The sequence below is a fragment of the Diabrotica virgifera genome, chromosome 7 (assembly GCF_917563875.1).
Source record: "Diabrotica virgifera virgifera chromosome 7, PGI_DIABVI_V3a".
Classification (NCBI taxonomy): Eukaryota; Metazoa; Arthropoda; class Insecta; order Coleoptera; family Chrysomelidae; genus Diabrotica; species Diabrotica virgifera.
Window position 1 is genome coordinate 130,600,446 of NC_065449.1, and position 22,119 is coordinate 130,622,564.

At 34.3% G+C, this 22,119-nt stretch overlaps 1 protein-coding gene and 1 long non-coding RNA gene across 2 annotated transcripts; one reads left to right on the forward strand and one right to left on the reverse strand.

The window, feature by feature from the left end:
* Nucleotides 1–9,523: 9,523 nt before the first annotated feature.
* On the reverse strand, nt 9,524–14,043 carry LOC126888149 (uncharacterized). Its single transcript, XR_007699423.1, has 2 exons — nt 13,800–14,043; nt 9,524–9,807 (listed from the first exon to the last, which is right to left on the reverse strand). It is a non-coding gene; the product is annotated as an uncharacterized LOC126888149 (long non-coding RNA).
* Nucleotides 9,805–10,711, forward strand: LOC126888148 (uncharacterized). The gene has a single exon (XM_050656150.1). It carries the CDS (start codon nt 9,988–9,990, stop codon nt 10,513–10,515), a length of 528 nt encoding a protein of 175 aa, XP_050512107.1. The 5' UTR covers nt 9,805–9,987; the 3' UTR covers nt 10,516–10,711.
* Nucleotides 14,044–22,119: the final 8,076 nt, after the last annotated feature.

Below are 22,119 nucleotides of genomic sequence, written 5' to 3' on the forward strand. Positions count from 1 at the left end.
TTTGCTAATTCTATGTACTGATATTTTAGCTTCTTAAGGGCCTGATGATGATGTATATTTTAAACATCGAAACCGGTCGCCCAACTTTTACCTTTACACTTTAAATAAATTAAATCGAATAATATTGTGAGTAGTAGACTTATTACCTACCCTACATAAATAGTATGTGCTCACATCAGCAACCATTTCAATATATAAAATTCTTAAAATTGTGTGTTAAAAAATGCGCAATAACTACCTCTTAAAACGTACCAAATTTCATTTGTATATCTCAACCGGTTTTAGAGCAACAAATAAACCGTCAGTTTGTAAAAAAAAATTCAACATCTCGTATCTCGGAAACTAAGCATTTGCGCACATATTATGTTTATAAGCAAACCGTCATTATTTTTTCATGCAGAATTACCCCTTAAAGTTTGTCGCACTTATTTATTTTATCGCAAACTGTATTGATGAAGAACATGGCTAGTTGTTAAAGTACCTAACTTTTTTTATTATCCAACATAAGTAAATGAATCAAAAAAGAAAATTTTAAGAAAACTTAAGACTACAATTGAGTTTTAATTTTAATATTTTATCTATGCTATAATGTTCCACAGAGTGTTCCGAACTTTAAGGAAAAAACACACTATGATTGTTACAACCGGTATAAAATGACATTTATCTGTCTAGCAACAATATTATTACATTGATATTCTTAAATAATAAGGCTATAACATACTAAAAGAATCACTCAAATCGGACAACAGGTTTAGGAAATTCGAGACATCAAACGTGTATAATTCATCAAGTGACCCGATTTCTTTGCTCGGCAGTGTAGTTGTAAGAGCGCGTTATCAAAACGCATGTTTAACGCTTGTCATGAGAACGTTGCCTTAGTGTAAGGATAGTAGAAGACGAATATAATTTTAAAGTAACTCATTGGATGTACCCTTAAAGTTTGCCGCAGCCGAAATGGGTATTATACAATCGTTTCCACGAATAATTAATTGCTTGTATTCTTTGTGTACTTTTAATTTGTATCGTATGTATATATTGCATTTATTATTTTGTATTTACATAAAAACCAGTCCTTTAACAGGCATATGCTGAGCTTCTTATTCAAACTTGTAAAACAGTTTTATATGTGAGTGTTCTAGACTGAAGTTTTTGTGTTGAGTGACGTTTATACATATATTTATTTAAACGTTTTTAAATAATTATAAAATAATATAGGCCATTAGCCTGCCATTTTTTTACGACTGACCATAATTGTTACGAACTTTCAACCTGAACTTAAAAAAATATTTAAAGAAGTTTTCTCCTGCAATATACGTATGTTACACCGATCGGTAAAATATATCGCATATCCTATTTATACATTATCATTATAATATACAGGGTGTAACAAAAAGATGGGTCATAAATTAAATCGCATATTCTGGGACCAAAAATAGTTCGATTGAACCTAACTTACCTTAGTACAAATGTGCACATAAAGACAGTTACAGCCTTTTGAAGTTACAAAATGAAAATAGATTTTATCCAATATTGAAAATGAACATGTGGCTTTCTTATGGCTGGAACATATTAACAGTTATTAAATAATAACAGTGAAGTTTGTGCACCCCAGAAAAATTTTATAAATATTTGTGTACGTTAAATTATTAGTGTGGTACCAATAGTTTAACACAATGTTTATAAAACTTTTTTGCCTCTTAGTACTTTTTCTTTAAGCCAGTTTTTATCGAGATATTTTGAACATTTGTAAAATTCACTACATATTTGTAAACTGTTAAAGTATTAAGATTAAAGAGACCTGGTAATAATATGTTTGTTCTAGCATCAGTTTCAAACGGTTTGAAACCATCAGCGAATAGTGGACCAGCGCCAGTAGAGGGGATACCACTGGTGACTGTATTATGTTCTCTCACTGACCAACTGTTTGCTGACGGTTTCTGATTAGTTTGACTGTTTGCTAGAACAAACCTAATGTATTAATACGATTTAATGCGACTTTAATATGACATTTTTAATAAATCCGTACGACACTGCGATTTTATAGTATTACAATGTAAAAATGAAGGTGTAAACAATTCAGTGACTCGACTGTAGATCAAGAAACCCAAAGAAACAAACGTTTGTTTGCTGACGGTTTCTGACTAGTTTGACTGTTTGCTAGAACAAAACCTAATATTATCAAAATAATGTTCCTATAATCTTACTTAACCATTTACAAGTATGTGATGGATTTTACAAATGTTCAAAATATCTTAATTAAAACTGGCTTATCGAAAAAGTACTAAGAGACAAAAAAGTTTTAAAAACATTGTGCTTAACTAATGGTACCACAATACTAATTTAATTGGAACGTACACAAATGCTTGGGGAGTTTAAGGGAAGAAAACCCTAATAAAATTTTTATGGGGTGCACAAATTTCACTGTTATTTTTTTAAAGATGTTCGTGCCATAAGAAAGCCACCTGTTCATTTTCAATATACTAGATACGTAAAATCTCCTAACAGTTTTCGATATATTGAAAAAAATCTATTTTCATTTTGTAACCTACAGAGAACTTTTTATGCGCACATTTGTACTAAGGTAAGTTAGGTTATGTCCAATCGAACTATTTTTGGTCCCAGAATATGTGATTTAATTTATGACCTATATTTTTGTTACACCCTGTATAACATTTTATTTATTCGTAGTATATTTTGTTTTTTTTTATATATTATGTATGTATCTGCAATAAAAGCCTAATTTGATATTTTTTACAAACTAAATAATTTATTATTTAGGGATTTCAATTAATATAGTAGCGGCAAAATGTTAATTATAATTTATTCATTTAGATTAAATTTTTCCTTTGCTTTCATCTGTTGTCTTCTGTTGGTCAGTGTAATTTTAAAACTTACGTATAGTCTAACCAGCTATTTAAGAGACTCATTAATATTCAGCTGAGCGATTGTTATTGTTCGAGGTGTGAAATTCCACAAACAAGAGACCTACCTGTTTTATGAAATGATCCCTTGTTTATATAATTTCACACCTCAAACAATAGCATCCCGCTGAACGGGATATTAATGAGTCTCTTAGATAGATGGTAATACTTTACACATTATTAAAATGCAATACGTTTATGCTTCCTTGTATATATCGTTTTTGTGGATTGTGTTACGTTTTTATTTATTACATTTTTGGTATTGGACTGTTCATTTTGATTCATAGGTGCCTTTGATGCATTTTATACTCAATAAAGCTTATCAGAAATTAAATTTGTTTTATTTTAGAGAAATAAATATAACTAATAGTGTAGGAAACAGAGGTTGAACCTCACAAAATGGACACAAGTCCGATTTTATTTTTTTTTCTGGTATATCAAGGGGTGCTTATTACAAGATTAACTATTTCTTGAAAAATTTCGCCCCGGAACCCCCCTTTTCATCCCTTTAACGGGGGTAATTTGTGGTTTTTGCGAAACGCAGCCCTTCCTGTACGTTTTGCAAAAAAATTACTTAATAGTAAAATGAAGAGGACTATATTTTCTACTATTTATTTCTCGACAGCATAATATGCTGTAATAGACATATTATGTCTATCACAAACCGTTGAGTGGGGGTGGCGCCCCAAAATTGACAAGTTTTTAAAAAATATATTTTTCCCTAACTGTAATGAAAATTAAGAAGAATATCTGGGGAGATTAATCACAAATAAGTGGCTGATTTTTTGGTATATTATGCTTCATTAAAGGGCAATTGCCCATTTTTGAATTATAGGGTGTTACATTTTAAAAAACCCCTCTATACCATCCGAACCGCCAATGCTAGAGTAAAAAAACTTTCAGCGATTATCCATGTACTGGTGTTATTTATAAATTTCTATAATTCACGCCCATTTTTTTTCCGGAACCACCCGAAAAAAAAAGGAGAATTAATAAAGAAAGTGATTTTCTTGTAATTTTTCACACACCATGCCCTTTATTAAAATGCTTCATATACCATTTTATGCACGTTCTTATTACCCATGCACGGACACCAAAAGCGATTTCTTAATGCAACCGTTGTAGCCAAAAAAAATAAAGGGTGGGTCGAAAAAAATATTTTTTTTTGCTTTTTGACCCATATGGACATATGCTCCATCAATAGGGTTTTTCATAAATATATAGGTATGATTATTGCAACATCCCTGCGGAAACTACCCCTATCCTTAAAAATAAACTGCAGAAACTACCCCTATCCCTTGGAGAGCATGTTTTGACGATTTTCTCATTACCTATGCATTTTTTTAACAAAACTTATAAAGAATTAAAGACCACTATTTTCTCTACAAATAAGGTCCTATGCATTTTTTTCGTATAAGCAACCGTTACATCACAGTGGTGCCGATAACTTCAGAAATGCTTTGGCGGGCTCCAGTTTTTGTTTTTTTTTTCGTCACCTATTCATTTTATGGATAACGTACTTATGGAAAATAAAAGAACACACTGTCTGCTACACATTATGACTTATGCATATTTTGTTTTTGCACCCTAAAGCCACCGTGGTGGCCCAAAATCAATTTTTGATTATTTTCTTTATTAAGTCTCCTTTTTTTTGGGTGGTTCCGGGGAAAATGTGGGGGTGCATTATACAAGTTTGTAAATAACACTAGTACATGGATAATCGCTGAAAGTTTTTTTACCCTAGCATAGGCGGTTCAGATGGTATAAAAAGGGTTTTTTTTAAAATGTAACACCCTGTAATTAAAAAAATTGCAATTGCCCTTAAATGAAACCTATACCAAAAAATCAGCCACTTATTTATGATTAATCTCCCCAGATATTCGTCTTAATTTTCATTACAATTAGGGAAAAATATATTTTTTTAAAACATCTGCTTTAAAAATTTGTCAACTTTGGGACGCCACCCCCACTCAACGGTGGGTGATAGACATATGCTGTCGGGAAATAAATAGTAGGAAATATGCTCCTCTTCATTTTACTATTAAGTAAAGTTTTTGCAAAACGTACAGGAAGGGCTACGTTTCGCAAAAACCACAAATTACCCCGTTAAAGGGATGAAAACGGGGGTTCCGGGGCGAAATTGTTTAAGAAAAAGTTAGTCTCAGAATAAGCACCCTTTGATATACCAGAAAAAAATAAAAACGGACTTGTGTCCATTTTGCGAGGTTCAACCTCTGTTTCCTACACCAGGGGTCACCAATTAGCGGACCGCGGTCCGCATCCGGACCGTGAGCTAGTTTAGTGCGGACCGTCAATAAATTCAGAATATACCTAGTGTTTGGCAATTTTGAAAATGTTTAGCCATGAAATTGTGTACTATGTTTGGCTCAACTTATGTGTGCGAAGCCGCTTTATCAAGAATGAACTTTATTAAAAATCGGTAGAGATCTCACTTAACAGATGAACAACTCCCTAATGAGACTCAGTTGCACTAAACTCACTCCAAACTTCAGACAGGTTGTACATAAAAAATGTCATTTTTCTCTCTGATAATTTAATTCTGTAAAGAGTTTCCCCCCTTATTGTTACACTTACTAATCATTAATTTTGAAATTAAGCAAGCTGTAATATAAAATTGTCATGTGCATTTTTTATATTCATTTCCTCTCCGCTATATGTTAAGTAGGAGTACGTTTCAGATGTGCATATAATTAAAATAATTTTCAGATTTAATAAGTTTGCAACAAACACCAGACCTTGCATTGAAACTAATGTAGAAAAGATAATATGTTAACTAGCATTTTGTACTATGATTATCTATTTTAAATTCCTCAGTTTCCTTTCTAGAAAAGTGAAGATGTCTAAAAACTTCATTAGCATTCAAAATATAAATTTCTAATTTTTAAAACACTCTCAGTAACAATTTGCAATACTGCTGTTTTCAAAATATATCAATAATCAACATCAAAACAATACACAATGAATTTATATTTTATTTATTGTACCAGGAAAACTTACAGAAAAGTATACAGTAATCAAAAAACAATCAGATTAGTTTTCCTTTCCATATTAGTCCATGTGTGAGACCACTTTCGTATGAAAAATGTTTCTGACTCGATTTCTTTGCGGATTCCTTTTCAAAAATATCCCCTTTAAACAAATCGGAAGGGTGCCGGATTAAACAATTTTTTAAACAAATTCAAAATTACTTTTTTGCCTCGAAAAATGTATTTTTAGTTTTCTTGGTTAATTATAACCAATAAAGGTCTCTTATCATATTTCTGAAAAGTTAATAGTTTTCGAGTTATAAGCGATTTAAAATCTGATAAATGCGAAAATGTGCATTTGGGATGCTTGCAAGCTCTTAAGTTTTAATAAAATGACAGATCTTTTTTATTTAAGATGACCCAAAAATGCTAAAAACGTATTTTCGCGGGCAAAAAAGGTGATGTTTTGAATTTGTTAAAAAATACATTAAAGAATTTCTGCCCAAAAATTTCGCACGGCACCCTTCTGATTTGTTTATAGGGGATATTTTTTAACAAGAATCCACAAAGAAACCGAATCAGAACAGTCAGACAAGGCAGCATAAATCCGGACCCCGGAAGTGTCATAGTTTTTCACGGACCCTCAGGGAAACTAATTGGTGACCGCTGTCCTACACTATAATAGTTTATCAGCATCAGTCTGCCTTTACAACCCAGTGTGGGTCCTAGCCTCCTCAAGAATTTCTCTCCAGTCGGACTACTTTCATCACGTGTTTTGTAAATTTTAGACTTGTGTCTAGTTGGATGCCCTGATATTTAGCACAGTACATAGGCTCTATCCTTGTACTCATCATCATCATTGGATCTACAACCCACTTGGCCTGTTCCAGAATCAGCTTCAATTCTTCGCCTTGGTTTTATACCGCATTTTAAACCGCATATACGCGCAAAAGTTTTCTTGCCACATATACAGTTGAGTCCAGGAATCTTTACCCGTGCGTCATCATTTAAAGCATACGAAATAAGTCGATGATAAGTCGGAAATTGAAATTTACTAAACCACAGCCACCTTTACTTTACAAGCCATGAAGAGAAAAAGGCAACGTCGCAATTGATGACGTCGGTAGTCTCATAGAGAAATAAAAACAAGTTTGTAAATGGTTCCTGCCACAGCCACCTTTACTTTACAAGCCATGAAGAGAAAAAGGCAACGTTGCAATTGATGACGTCGGTAGTCTCTCTTTCAGACGCGGCTAAACACAGTATTGACTCCGTGCGTCTCCCCTCTACTTACAGTCACGTGACACGCTGTCAGATTTTGTCAGGACGTTTTAACATTGAGTCTTATGGGATTATTTTGTTAAACTTGAATATTTTATTTTGTAGTGATAATAACCGAATACAATTGTTAGAATTCATTAGTTATTAATTTATACTGTAATTTATAGTGCAACAAAAATATTTTCTTTTTCGTTAATAAAGATTTATTGACATAAACTGCGATAGTGAGGTTATGTATACAAAATCAAACTGATAATCAATATTGGAAATAGAAGAATTTATATCAGATTAAGTGCGTTTTTATTTTCTGTTTATATTAATACATAATATCACTAGCGTGACACGGCATTTTTTTTAAATGTCTCATTTAAACATACACAAAGCGTCCTGATAAAATTTCAAAAAACCGCCACCATGAGCAGGTCGGTCGATTTTGTTTTGACACTTTGTTAACGCTCAGAGCGAATAGGTAATAGGTATTTAGTCCATTCCGAAGTTGTAGTTTTGTTTTGACATTTCCCTTCTGCTTCTGACTTAACCTATATGTTTATCATAAAATAATATAATATATACAGGCATATTATGCCTTTTTTGCCTTTACACTTACTTGTGAATTGTTTTATTTATTTACTGAATATAGAGAGACTTTTAAACTGTCCAAGGTTGTTCTAGCTTTGTTTTTTTAAAATTTGTGATGTTTGTTATAATGATAATAGGAGTCTTATTTAAATTGGTGCATTAAAAGGGATTTATTATATTATTAGCAGTAATTCCAAATGCGAATATTAGAGCAGGGCATTTAGCACAAAATAAATCGATTTTTAAATACAGCACCTAGAGATTTGCAACTTTTTGTATTGTGTTTAGGATGGTGTCAGAAAAAAGGTATACTATAGAAAAATGGGTGGAAATGACCCCCGGTGCTCAAAAATCCTCCACACTCCAGAAGACAACATGCCTTAGCAGTGATCTTGGGCACCAGGTAGTGCATCCAGAAGGTGACGTGACCATAGACACGTTTCTAGACACAAGTCTCTAGACACGAAAAGTTTAAAGTCTCTAGGTGCTGTATTTAAAAGTCGATTTATTCCTATGTTTTTAGTGCTAATGGTCTATATGTTTCAACACTATATCATGCCCAAAACACGCCATAATAATGTGTTTTGAAATATGTCATAGAAACCTCATTTGTGACATTATTTACTTTTAATATTATATGACTACTGCATATGCATCCAATTTTCTGTAATTCTTGACGTTTTCGTAATCGAATTTTATCTGCACATTCTTTTGGCACCATCCCTAATTCCTCTAATTTAATCTAATAGCCTTTTAATAGTCTGTTTAATGGATTAAAATTATTTGATATGTAATTTAGTATGTTTACAAATTATAAAAAAAAGGGTGCCTGATATAATTTTGTTTTGACTATAATTAATGAATAATTAAAAAATTACTTTTTTTATATATTAAATAGTTATTTATGTATCAAGGGCATTAAATAGATGTTTATACCCTAAGGGCGACAAGCTTATAAATTACATAATTATGCATGTGGTGAATATAAAATTTTGTGTCATAGCGGTTCATTGCGTCAGTTAAAGTTTTAATTTTATAATATAATAAATTAGAAGAAATACTGTATCGCAGCAGGTATTTAGTACCGTTGCTAGAAAAGTGATGTTGGTTAGCAATTTGGTATTAACATAAACAAAGTTTTTCTATGTGAAATGTCAAAAAAGTCAGAATGCAAGAGAAATTCGATATTTCTGAAAAAAAGCCAATAAAGCGACTGAGAATCTATTACCAAATAAACGTATCTATGACAAGGAATACGCTAAATTTTAACCATGGATGACAGAAAATAATACTGAATGTGTAAATGAGACTGTACTACTGGCATACACTGTACAGGACGACCAAGAAAAACATGGAACAATAACATAAGCAAGATTCTCAAAGAAAGAGGGAAGACATAGAGTGAGCCGAAGGAACTAGCTAGAGACAGAAAAGAGTGGTGTACATTTGTAGAAAAAAATTTAAGAGAGCTTGTACACCTCGACACCTTCGGGTATAAGAGGTTTTCGATTATGTATGTATGTATGCATGTTAATTATAGTCAGAACAAAATTATATCGGGCACCCCTTGTTTTTTTATAATTGTTACCATACTAAATTACATATCCAATAATTTTAATCCATTATTAAACAGATCGGTGCAGATCGACATTATATTGGATCCTCTACTATAAATAAAAGATCCAAAGTACCAACAATACTGTCAGTAGTCTTAAAATATATTTATTAAAACATACCAACTGTAGAAAAGTAATATAACTTATCAAATCTGTTTATTTAAAAAATACAGCTACTATTTATAATTATTATCAATATGATTTATACATAATCATTTGATTCTAATTTCACACTATCACTTTGGACGGTTATAGTATTTCTGGCATTATTCGAATTTCACTTTTATCCAATTGCGGTTGCAACTCCAATAGAGAGTCATGTAACAGTTTTGTAACTTGATTTGTGGACGTCCGTGAGAGCGGTTGCAACTCCACTGGAGATTCCTGTGGCAGTTCTGTACTGGAAACTGTGTCGGAGAAATCCTAAAAAAATATTTTTGTTAGATTCCAAAGCCACAAGAATAATGGAAACATATAGCAAAGGAATTTGAAGCAAGATTGAACTTTCCCCATTGCTTCGGTGCCGTTGACGGCAAATATGTGCAGAGTATTCCACCAAATGGGCAAGGTTCCTATTTTTATAACTATAAAGGATTTCACAGTATGGTTTTGATGGCAGTTGTAAATGCTAATTATGAGTTCATAATATACGAATTTGGTGTGAATGGGAGAATTTGTGATGGAGGTGTTATAGAGCAAACAATATTTTACAACAAATTAAAAGAAAATACATTACAAATTCCAGTCTTTGATCATCTCAGTGGTTCAGATAAAATGCTTAGTGATGTGTTTATTGGTGTTGAAGCTTTTGCCTTAGCGCCACATTTCTTAAAACCGTTTAATCAAAGAGAATTAACAAATGAACGCAAAATATTCAATTACCGCCTGTCAAGGACAAGGCGAGTTGTAGAAAATGCCTTTGGTATTTTAGCTAACAGATTTCGAATTTTCCATACCACTATTAATTTAAATCTAAAAACTGTATATATCATTGTCATGACATATTGTGTACTCCATAACTTTTTGAGAAGTAAATATGCTTCAACCTATACTCCCATTGGAAGCTTAGACGATGACAACAGGAATGGTTTAAGAACAGAAGATTCTAATCTCATTGATATGCAGAGATAACATTATATAAGGATTTCCAGAGACGCCAAGCAAACTAAGGATAAACTTTTTTTATGGTATTTCAATAATGAAGGTAGTGTACCATGACAAAATAGCCATGGTGTAATTCATAATATAGTTTAATTATAGAATTTAATTCAAGTTCTAAATATTGTGAACGTAGATATAGTTTAATAAAGAAATTTTTTTAAATTAATCATGGTTTTTAATTGATAGAAACTTACAAAATACCTTTTCAGGTAGATATGATTATTCCACAAACGCAAATATGCAACAAATATGTGTGTCAAGTGTCAACAATAGAAATAGCAGGAAATTTCTTAGACAGTTAGAAATTCGATTAGCATCTTTTATTTCGACAAAAATTTGGCATCCATGCCCAAAATTCTGCTTAAATTTTTGTAGAGAGTAGAAAGACTTCCGGAGTGGAAATTGAAACACCAACCAGTAGTAAATTAAGAAATGCAATTTTCTTTACATCTACAATAGTGGCTCAATCCCATATGAACATAATACTACATTAAATATGCCACAAGAAAACAGTGTCAGAACTTGCAGAAATACATAAGTTGATTAATTATTATATTCTATTATTATAAGTATATAAATTTTTTTTGGCAGTAGTACCCCAATATTGGAAAATTAAATACTAAAATGGTAAAAGAAATTTATATGATTTAAAAGAATTCTCTATTTTAGAATGAACTAAAAATATAAAAATAAAATATTGCCTCTTTTAATTTTTCAATCATTAAAGTGTATGCTTCATTCTCTACTTTTCACCTTCCATAATGCATGCCAGCTCAAAAATTTGTACAACTCTTCAATTAAGAATAGCAATGCTTCTATATCACTCATTTCGACTGTCCACCTTGAAAACTTTTGCTGGACTGAACTTCTGACCACACTTCAAGTAAAACTGCACAGGTAAAATCTTCAGCATGTTGACGAGAGTACAGGCGGCGTGCAGCGCTTGGAGACTTACATGTGATACCGTCTTGCTGCTCTTATGCTCTTACCTGCGCAAATGAGTCTCTGCAGACATGGTCTCAGGCAAAACGTAGTGTGTAGCCAGTGTATTATACTACAGACCTCAAGGCTCTGAGGATAGTCAGCATAATTTAGATTGCTCAGATTTCTGCATTATCATTATGAATGATATATGTACAATGTTATGCTGTCATGACATTTGCAAAAAAAATTGTTTGTATTGATGGTACACTTTGCGTCATATAAAACTGGTACACTTTTTTTTCCCAATGTAAACATGTGTCTGACAATTATTGTTCGTGAATCACGTCGTTGTTGCCATCACAGATAACGGAATTGCACTAAATCTAAATACAAAAAAATAACGTTTAAAATGTATATTTCGAATTGTAATACATATTATATTTAAATTCCACACTTGTTCACTGTAAAAGTTATTAATTTTATATTAATTTCAAATTAAATTTTTAATTTTCCAGTGTGTTTTATTTATTCTACACAACTTAATGCAGTTTTGTCCTATAATTTATGAGAAACCAATCACACCTCTCGATTTGACGTTAAATATAATAAATTAAAGTCATGTCAAGATTTATTATCTATAAAAATTTTTGAATTGAAATATTTTCATAAATTATAATAAAACACGAATCATTGTATGGATACTTAATTGAGATGACGGAAAATTACAATTGTTTTAGTTTTTAGTATATTAAAAAATGCGGTCTGTCGCACAGCCCCGTTTTTACCTAGTTTGATATAATATTTTCCTTGAACTGGCAACGTTGCCCTAGAAATTATAATGACACTTGTGACAAGATCAACTTACACAACTTGAAAAACACGATTTTCGGTTATAAGAGTTGTACCAGTTTTTTTTGACGCGAAGTGTACCTATGGAACTAATCCATATAATTTTGAGTTAACCACTTTGATGGTTAGCGATGACTTTGGTGAAGGCGTTGCTGTGACATACATGATTTCGAATAGAATGAATACTACAATTTCTAAAATATTTTTTGACTGTATTAAAACCGCACTAGGTACCTAATAATATCACTACAGATATGTTTATGAGAGATATAATGGAAACTTTTTATAACGGATGGACAGCAGTGATGGGGCCTGTGTCTAATCGATTATTTTGTTCCTGGCAAATTGATTGTGCCTGGAAAACTAATGTAGCAAAAATTTCTGTAGTTGAAAAAAGAATGGAAGTATGTATATAAGTGCTTGAAATTTATACAAAGTACTTTAGAAGTTAACAACTTTTAAAAAGATTTGTTGAATTTTCCAACTGGAGAATGATTCTGGTACTGTTAAATTTTATGAGTACTTGAGTAAAAATTATAGTTCGAATACTAAGTCCGGGTTCTACTGTTATAGAAAGGAATTACTAATAAATACAAATATGTACTTGGAGAGTATGCACAGTATTATTAAGTATGCATATCTAGAAGGAAAAAGGTGAAACAACTAGATAAAAGCATGCATAATTTGATACACTACACTCGAGATAAACAAGTGGAAAGACTAATTCAGATAACAAAAGGTTTGTTGTAATGTAAATATGTTTTGATTTAATTTTGTCAACATTTTTGTGGCTTTCAGGAAAAAGGACTGATTGATTGACTGCCATTAATTGTAGCCACAAATTATAAATTTGATACTGAAAGTGTGGAAGGAAATGATGAATTTAAAAAATGGATAATTAAAAATAAAACAAACTCAAAAATATGTACTGTTACAGAGAAACTGTTAATGTATGTTATCTTGTCAGCTACATACTATGTAAAATATGCTACCATTCCTACTCATGTACTTGCCTTGATTATTTTATTAAATTAAATTCAATCAAATATTTGCCAGCACATTCACTACCTTTGTATTACATGAGTCACACTAAATAATTAAGTTCCAAGCTATTTTGATATTTGGGAAGAACTGGAGTCTTCAGCACCTACGCACAAATCAAAAACCGAGGGATAGATAGAAATTACATAAGATACTATCTGCTCAGCACTGTAAGTAATTGCATTAGGTCAAAAATGCAACAGTGAAGATATTTTAATGACAGCCATTAATCAAATTAACGCTGTGAAAGCCAACAAATTTCACGTTGATCCAAATATGAGACTTAATAAAATTCAGAAAGGGTGAAACAGGTGTCATTTTCTACCAAGAAAAAGACAGTGTCTACGTCTGGTAAACTATTAAGGAAGCCCAAAATCGCAGAGTCCTCCAATTTGAATGAAGTATCCTCTAAATGGTATGTATTTGCATAATGCCTGTACCTATGTGTTGTGAGTACACAATTAAGTGATCAGCAAACTGCATGCCCATTTCTTGTTTAAGTTCACCATTATCTATAAATAGTTTTTCTCAGATTTTAAAACAACAAAACTAGAACAACTTGCAACAGAACAACTCCTCTATATTCAATAATTCAATGAAACAAGAATCAATTCAATTTCAATATACAACTCCTTGTATACAACCAAACAACAAAACATAGGTTAGGTTAAATAAAACGGAAATGTCAAAACAAACTACAACTTCGGAACTGTGTTTAACCGTGGCCCTGGGCCCGGATTCCGTGCACTGTAGATATCTACACCTCGCTTTCTATCGATGTCAATTTTCGTAAAAATATTTGAATTTTTAGCTTTAATTGAATTATTTTCTAGTTTTGGTAGGTTATACTCTAATTGATGCTGAAGAGACACTTAGTAAAACAAGAAAATATTTGAATTAAAACTAAAAATTCAAATATATTGACATTCATAGGAAGCGATCGGCGCGATGTCAATATATTTTAATTTTTAGTTTTAATTCAAATATTTTCTTGTTTTATTAAGTGTCACTTCAACATCAATTAGATTATAACCTAGTAAAACTAGAAAATAATTCAATTAAAGCTAAAAATTCAAATATTTTTACGAAAATTGACATCGATAGAAAGCGACGTGTAGATATCTACAGTGCACGGAATCCGGGCCCTCTGATTCTAATTCATTTCGACAGTCGCAATTTCATTTCGACACCGCCATGACAGCCGCAGAATATAGCGATTCTTAAGTTGGATTTATAGTTTGACGTAGCGTAGACGTAGACGCAACGGAGACGCACTGGAAAAGATCAACACCGAATTTTGTGTACTCGTGTTTATAGATGAACGCAAGCGCCTGACGGAACGTAAGAGAAACGTAACGTAACATAAGAGATGACCAACTTTCATCTTTTACAGTGCGTTTCTTCCGTCTGGCCAATCATAAGGCAGAATTTTGTTCTGTCACTCAAAGTGGACCCGCCCCGCCCCCTCATTCCTTGTGTTGTGTAAAAAGTTGATTGTCAACATATTCGAATTTTGTTAATTATTTGTTAATACAATGGATGTTAAGTTATTAATTTAATAAAAATATATCATAGAGTCATTTCAATATTTCAGATAAATATGAGTTGTTATTAGCCTAATTCGTGGTTATCCACACATATTATACGATAGGTAAATCCAATAAACATTTAAAGACCAGGAAATGGAACAAAATAGTTGGAAATCCCAAGGCATGCGGCACCAAAGAGCATACTTTCGTTTATTTCCTAATCCATGTAACACACAAAACAGATAAATATTATAATAAATAATAGTATGAGTATAAATAAATAAACACAAAGTTTGTTTACTGTTCGTATAATTTATAGGCTATGTTGTTGAATTAGAATTAAGTCATTGTTTACTCTTTCTACTCATGCGCAAAAATTCCGCTACGTCGATCTATAAATTGACATAATATTTTCTTCCGTCTCCTAGTTTCAGAAATGCAAACACTTCCGCAAAAGAGCCCACCTATCTCCTCTGCATAACTGGAATCGACGTGGATTACTCCGAGCAGGAGGTCACCGACTTGCTCACAGAACAGCAATTCCCAGTCGAAAGACTGTGGAGAGTCAAATCCTATAAAACAGGCAAGGACTCCAAAGTGATCAAGGTGGTGACCAAATCCTTGGAAAAATTCACGTCAGCACTGAGCCGAGGCATAACTCTAGATGGCGAGATCTATAATGCCGAACTCCCTCATGGCTCCGACCCTACAATACCCACTCCAAAATATTGCAGCAAATGCTGCATCAACGGACATTCCATCGACGAATGCCCACAAAAAGCATTCGTCTGCCCCCACTGCGGCGGCAACCATAAATCCAGCGCCTGCACCAAACAGCAGGAACCAAAATGCCCGAATTGCGGCGGTGACCACCCCGCATATTCCAACAAGTGTCCTCAAAGACACACCATCCCCTCCGCCCAACATGAAATTCAGCCACTTACGATCGAAAGATCATTCCCCCCTTTCGAACTCCCTACAGAAACAAAAAACATCTTGTCTATTCAGACCGCTCTGTTGCTTAACTTGTTGCCTGAACTTCGTGAGCATATCGCTGCAATCACGGCTAATCTGATTAGCCAAGTCTACGACCACTCGACAGTGGTCCACGGGTACGGGAGCAATGTCACGGTGACATTCCGCTCCAACCACTAAACACCCTCCCTTTATGGATTTCACCCTAGGCACAGTCAACTGTCAGGGTCTCTCCAAAAAGAGACCCCTCATCAAGAATATCCTGTCGAAGCATAACATCCAGATCCTCGCACTCACAGATACTCTGTCGAAAAACGATCCACACTTCGCAGGATATTCGATCATCCATCGAAGCCGCTGTCAGGTTTCACGTGGGAATGGTATTCTCGTGAAACACGGAATACCGCACAACACACACACATTCCCACAAAATTTTCGTCCACCTGATGTGGACTTCCTGGCAATTGACGTGCACATCCCCAACAACGAAACCCTCACGATAGTCTCTTACTACAAACACCCGGGTCAACCACTCAACAGGCATTTGCTAGAGTACTTTTCGAGGCTCGGCAAGGCTGTGTTGATGGGTGACCTAAATTGTAGACATACACAGTTTGGTGATCACCATCAAAACCCAGAAGGCATCCGCCTCACGGATTATCTACTAGACCTTCCCATTTCAAGAATCACCAACACTGAATTCACGTTTTTGAACGCCAATGGGGCCTCTATTATCGACCACATCCTAGTTACTAGTAACATTCTGGATCGGTTCGGGGATAGATGCCACATAGGCGATTCGATAACGTCAGACCACGTACCTCTTCTTGTCGACACCGACATTCTCACTCCAAAACAACCAAACCCTCCAAGATCTATAAGAGACTATCGTCACGCTAACTGGACTGAATTCCAAAACTTCATCACACAAAATCTCCCAATGTTAGGCGAACTCGATACTAACGATAGTATCGACACCAGTGCAACCAATATCGAGAACCTCATCACTGAGGCGATCACGCACGCAATTCCACTCAAACAAATAACTTATACATCACCGGCACTTCCACAATACATCATTGCCAAAATTCAACAAAAACGACGTCTTCTACGTCAATACAAGGCCAACAGAAACCCACTAATCAAAACAGAGTACAACCGAATCTGTGCCAGGATAAAGAGGGAGATATCTGTCCTAACGGCTCGCCGGTGGGAAGAGACTACCTCAAAACTGGACTACAGAGACGGAGGTAAATTCTGGCAAAAATTCAAAGTCCTAACAAAACAAAAATTATCTCAACCATCTCATCTGTTGGTCAACAATCACATAGTCAATTCCCCAGAAGGGAAAGCCGAAGCATTCAAAAATTCGCTTCAAAACAATTTTCAAACGCCAGATAACCCGAACTTTGATCGCATATTTAAATTCAACACAGAATACATTGTAAATGTTACTCTCAACCACCACATTCCAGTCTATGATCCTATCATGGACCCCCTCACAGACAGGGAAACGGAGAGCTTTTGCCAAATCGGCAAAAACAGCGCTCCCGGACCTGATGGCATCAACCGAAGGTGCCTCAAAAAACTTCCAGAGAGTATCATCCCTCTTCTAACTAAAATATTCAATGCATGTCTCAAAAACAGCCATTTTCCTACTCCTTGGAAAGTGGCCAACACCATCATGCTTTTGAAAAAAGGCAAACCCCCAACCGACGTGGAATCCTACAGACCAATTTCATTAATCAATACTCTGGGTAAAGTTCTTGAGCTAATCCTAAAGGAGAGGCTCAATAACTTTCTCGAAAACCACAATATCATACCAAAATTCCAATATGGATTCCAGTCAGGTAAATCTACCAAACATGCATTAATAGATTTCACTACCAAAGTCACTCAAACCATCAACGATGGTTCTATCGCCATAGCCACATTTCTGGATGTGCAGAAGGCTTTCGACCAGGTCTGGCACGACGGGCTTGTTCGGAAACTTCTGGACATCGGGCTTCCATTGCAATTTACCAAAATTGTACACTCCTACCTCCACAACCGTACTGTCAGAGTGAAAATATGCGATCAAAAGTCCACCCCCTTCACTCCACAAGCTGGAGTTCCCCAGGGTTCAGTCCTAGCGCCGCTGTTGTACATCATCTACAACAGCGACATCACTAACCAAAATATCCCAGGTACTCGGCTGTTTCTCTATGCAGACGACACGACTCTGCTCTCAACTACCTCTCGATACAACCCAAGACTCCTCTTCAGAAGAGCACAGGCTCTGTTGGACGGTGTCGGCGAATGGTGTTGTAAGTGGAGAGTCACGCTCAACGCGAACAAAACAACAACAATTGTGTTTCGCGCCCCTACTGTGTCAAATAGAATCATTCGCAATGAAGACGACCAATATCCTCTGAGTTTGTTGGGAGAAAGGCTTGTTGTTAGCCCGACTGTGAACTATTTGGGAGTACTGTTTACCAGGACTCTCAACTGGGACGCAGATCTAAAGGCAACTTTAGATAGGGTAAGGAACAGGGCCAGACTTCTCAACGCTCTCTCGGGAAAAATTGGCAAGACACACAAGAAGACTCTCATTCACACTTACAAGACCTTTATTCGACCCGTCATGGAGTACAAATCATGTATCTACTCTCTTTGCTCAAGACAAAAACAAGAGAGGTTGTTGAGGACGGAGCGCAGAGTCTTGCGTAGATGTAACTATGAGCACTGGCGATATCCCTCAAACGAAATCCATAACATCTCGAACATCCCCAAAATCACCGAGAGAATAAACTCTCTGAACAGGAACTTCACAATCAAAGTAATCAACGGCCCCCCTTCCGACACACAAGAATCTCTCAAATGTTCCTGTTCATCTTCCGGCCACGTACTCTACCGAAAGCCCAAACGCAAAAAGATTCACGTACCGTCCGCTCTAATGCAAACATGCATTGACGAACTCCCGGTAGAGTACGAAAACATCCTTGAGGCTACCCCGTTAGCCTTCCGTACCCACCTCTAACATTTCCTCTTCCTTACCCCGAACAGGGAGAAGTTGGTTTTTTGCGGTTTCCCAACTTCATTGCACAATTATACCTGTTCGTCCCAAGAAAATAGCCGCAACTATTTTCTCCACTCGAACGCTCACTGTCCACGCTGCGCTCAAAGCCACCTCCTGACCGCCGACGAGGGACGCAGGTTCGCCTGTCGTTGTACAATGGTTTCTAGGGAGCTTGGTCGAAAGCAAAGCACGGACAGTACACGTAAATGTCTATGGAACCAACAACAATCCATCAAACTTTCTTCTCTGTTGACTTCTGGCCTTCTGGACAACACCGTCTGGCATAACCCAGGATCCAAGAACACCAGGACACGGCGCTTGCCCCGGTGTGGTTTTCGGACTGTTTGCTTTGCTGCCAACACAATACATTCACCTCAAACCCTGAAGAGGACAAAATCCTAAACGGGGAAGCACATTGAACGCATTTCTTCTAAACATTATCTAGACAAGCAAATCAAACAATGTGGCATGGTCTTCCGTCTCCAGTCCGTTTCTTACGTCTACGTTGCGTCTACGTCTACGCTACGTCAAACTATAAATCCAACTTTATTCATTTCGATATTAGTTCCAACTGGGGATATTAACCTTATCATGTTGAGACTGCTCAGAATTTGGGTTGGCGCTCCCGTTTATTGGAACTTGTTGATAGGGTTGATAGTCTGGGAAAATTATCGAAAAAATGCCATTTTTGGGAAAAATTATTTACCAGCTATTTTATTGCTAAAATCGAATCTTAAGATTGCATATACAGTGCGTCCATAAAGTAACGCATAAATTCATTATTTCGTAAACCAGCGACATTAATGAAAAATCCTGAAACGGGTCGATTTTTATTTTTAGATTCAGATTTTTTGGCATATATATCATACTAGTGACGTCATCCATCTGGGCGCGATGACGTAATCGATGATTTTTTTAAATGAGAATGGTCATGTGATAGCTCATTTGAAAGGGTATTCAATTCTCTATTCACTAATATAAACATTTACCTAATTATTTATACAAGGTGTTCAAAAAACATTTTTTTAATTAAAATAATTGAACCAAAAAGAAGAATGTACGTAATTTATTTAATTCAAAATACGTTTTACTGTTGTCAGAAAACAGGAAAAAAATGTTTATTTGAGAAATAAATATTGTTTTTTGCTTAAATTCAATGTTAAAGCTGCCACCCACCTGTCGCTTGGCAGTTTGAACATTTCGTTTAAGCGAAAATCAATGTTTATTTGTCAAATAAAATTTTTTTCTGTTTACTGACAGTAGTAAAATGTATTTTGAATTAAATAATTACATTATATTCTTCTTTTTGTCTCACTTATTTTAATTAAAAAATGTTTTTTGAACACACTGTATAAATAATTATGTTAATGTTTATATTCTTGGATAGAGAATTGAATACCCTTTTAAATGAGCTATCATATGACCCCTATTCTCATTTAAAAAAATCATCGATTACGTCATCACGCCCAGATGGATGACTTCACTAGTATGATATATATGCCAAAAAACCCTAATTTAAAAATAAAAATCGACGTGTTTCGGGAATTTTCCTTAAAGTAACCAGTTTACGAAATAACGAATTTATGCGTTACTTTATTAGTAATTTGGGGTATGACAAGTCCGCAGAAAGTGTGTTATTTTATTTATAAAGAAATTAGCACTTCTAAATCTTCTTTATTTTTCAATTAGTGGTCTGTAACTCCTAAAATTTTTCCTTTGAGCCAAAAACACTCAAATAAAAATTCACCGTAATTTAGTTCTGCACAAAGTTATTTTTTTTCCGATTTCCTTCAACAAAAATTTTACTCAGAAAATCCGAGTTTTCCCAAAAAATCTGCAATTTTCAATTAAAATTTCAGGGAAGTACCTAATTATTTATCGATAATTAAATAATTGATGACATGAAAGATTTATTATAGTATATACAGAGGGGCTAAATTATGGAATAAATTCATTTCTTTAAAACGGACGATTTTGGAGCAAAATCCCGAAAGAGGTCGATTTTTATTTTTAAATTACAATTTTTTGGCATATATTTCTTACTAGTGACGTCATCCATCTGAGCGTGATGACGTAATCGATAATTTTGTTAATGGGAATAGGGGTCGTGTGGTAGGTCATTTGAAAGGGCGTTCAATTCTCTATTCAGTAATATAAACATTATTATCATTAGGTATTTATACAGGGTTGCCAAAAAAAATTTTTGAATTAAATTAATTGGCGCAAAAAGAAGAATGTATGTAATTTATTTAACTCAAAATACATTGTACTGCTGTCAGAAAATAGAAGAAAAGGTTTATTTCACAAATAAGCATTTCTTTTCGCTTAAATTAAATCACAAACAGCCTCCCTCCTACCTATTGGCAGTTTGAACATTTAATTTAAGCTAAAAGCAATGTTTATTTGCAAAATAAACATTTTTTTCTATTTTCTGACAGCAATAGAATGTATTTTGAGTTAAATAAATTACATGCATTCTTCTTCTTGCGTCAATTAATTTAATTCAAAAATTTTTTTGGCCTCCCTGTATAAATAATGATATTAATGTTTATAATACTGAATAGAGAATTGAACGCCTTTGTAAATGAGCTACAACACGAACCCCTATTCCTATTTAAAAAAATAATCGATTACGTCATCACGCTCGGATGGATGACGTCACTAGTTTGAAATATATGCCAAGAAATTTAATTTAAAAATAAAAATCGACCTGTTTCGGGATTTTTCTCTAAAATCGTCCATTTTAGAGAAAATGAATTTATTCCATAATTTAGCCCCTCTCTGTATATCAGGAGACCGGCGACAATCTAACCAATAGTTTAGCAATAATTAAAATGTTAATTAAAAAATTTCGGTCGAAATAATAACCAGAAAGATTATGATACACCAGAATAACTATGATTTTCGTATAAAAAAAGCACTATACTTATTCAACGTACCTTACAGGATTGAAATTGGACCATTTGAGCGGTCTCAGGAATGTTATAAAGAAACAATTTTTTGGCTTATAAACAAATAGAACCCCTCAGAAAATATTAGATTTAATTAAATTAAGTTAACGCTGTTGAAAAGGGCACGGCTTCTGTGTCCTTTTCGAAGAAAAACAAATTGAATTGCGAGGAGTGATTCCAGGTATAACCGGTCAAATTTGACCGCCATTTGCGACAGAGTTATAAACAACAGGATTTTAATCTTTGA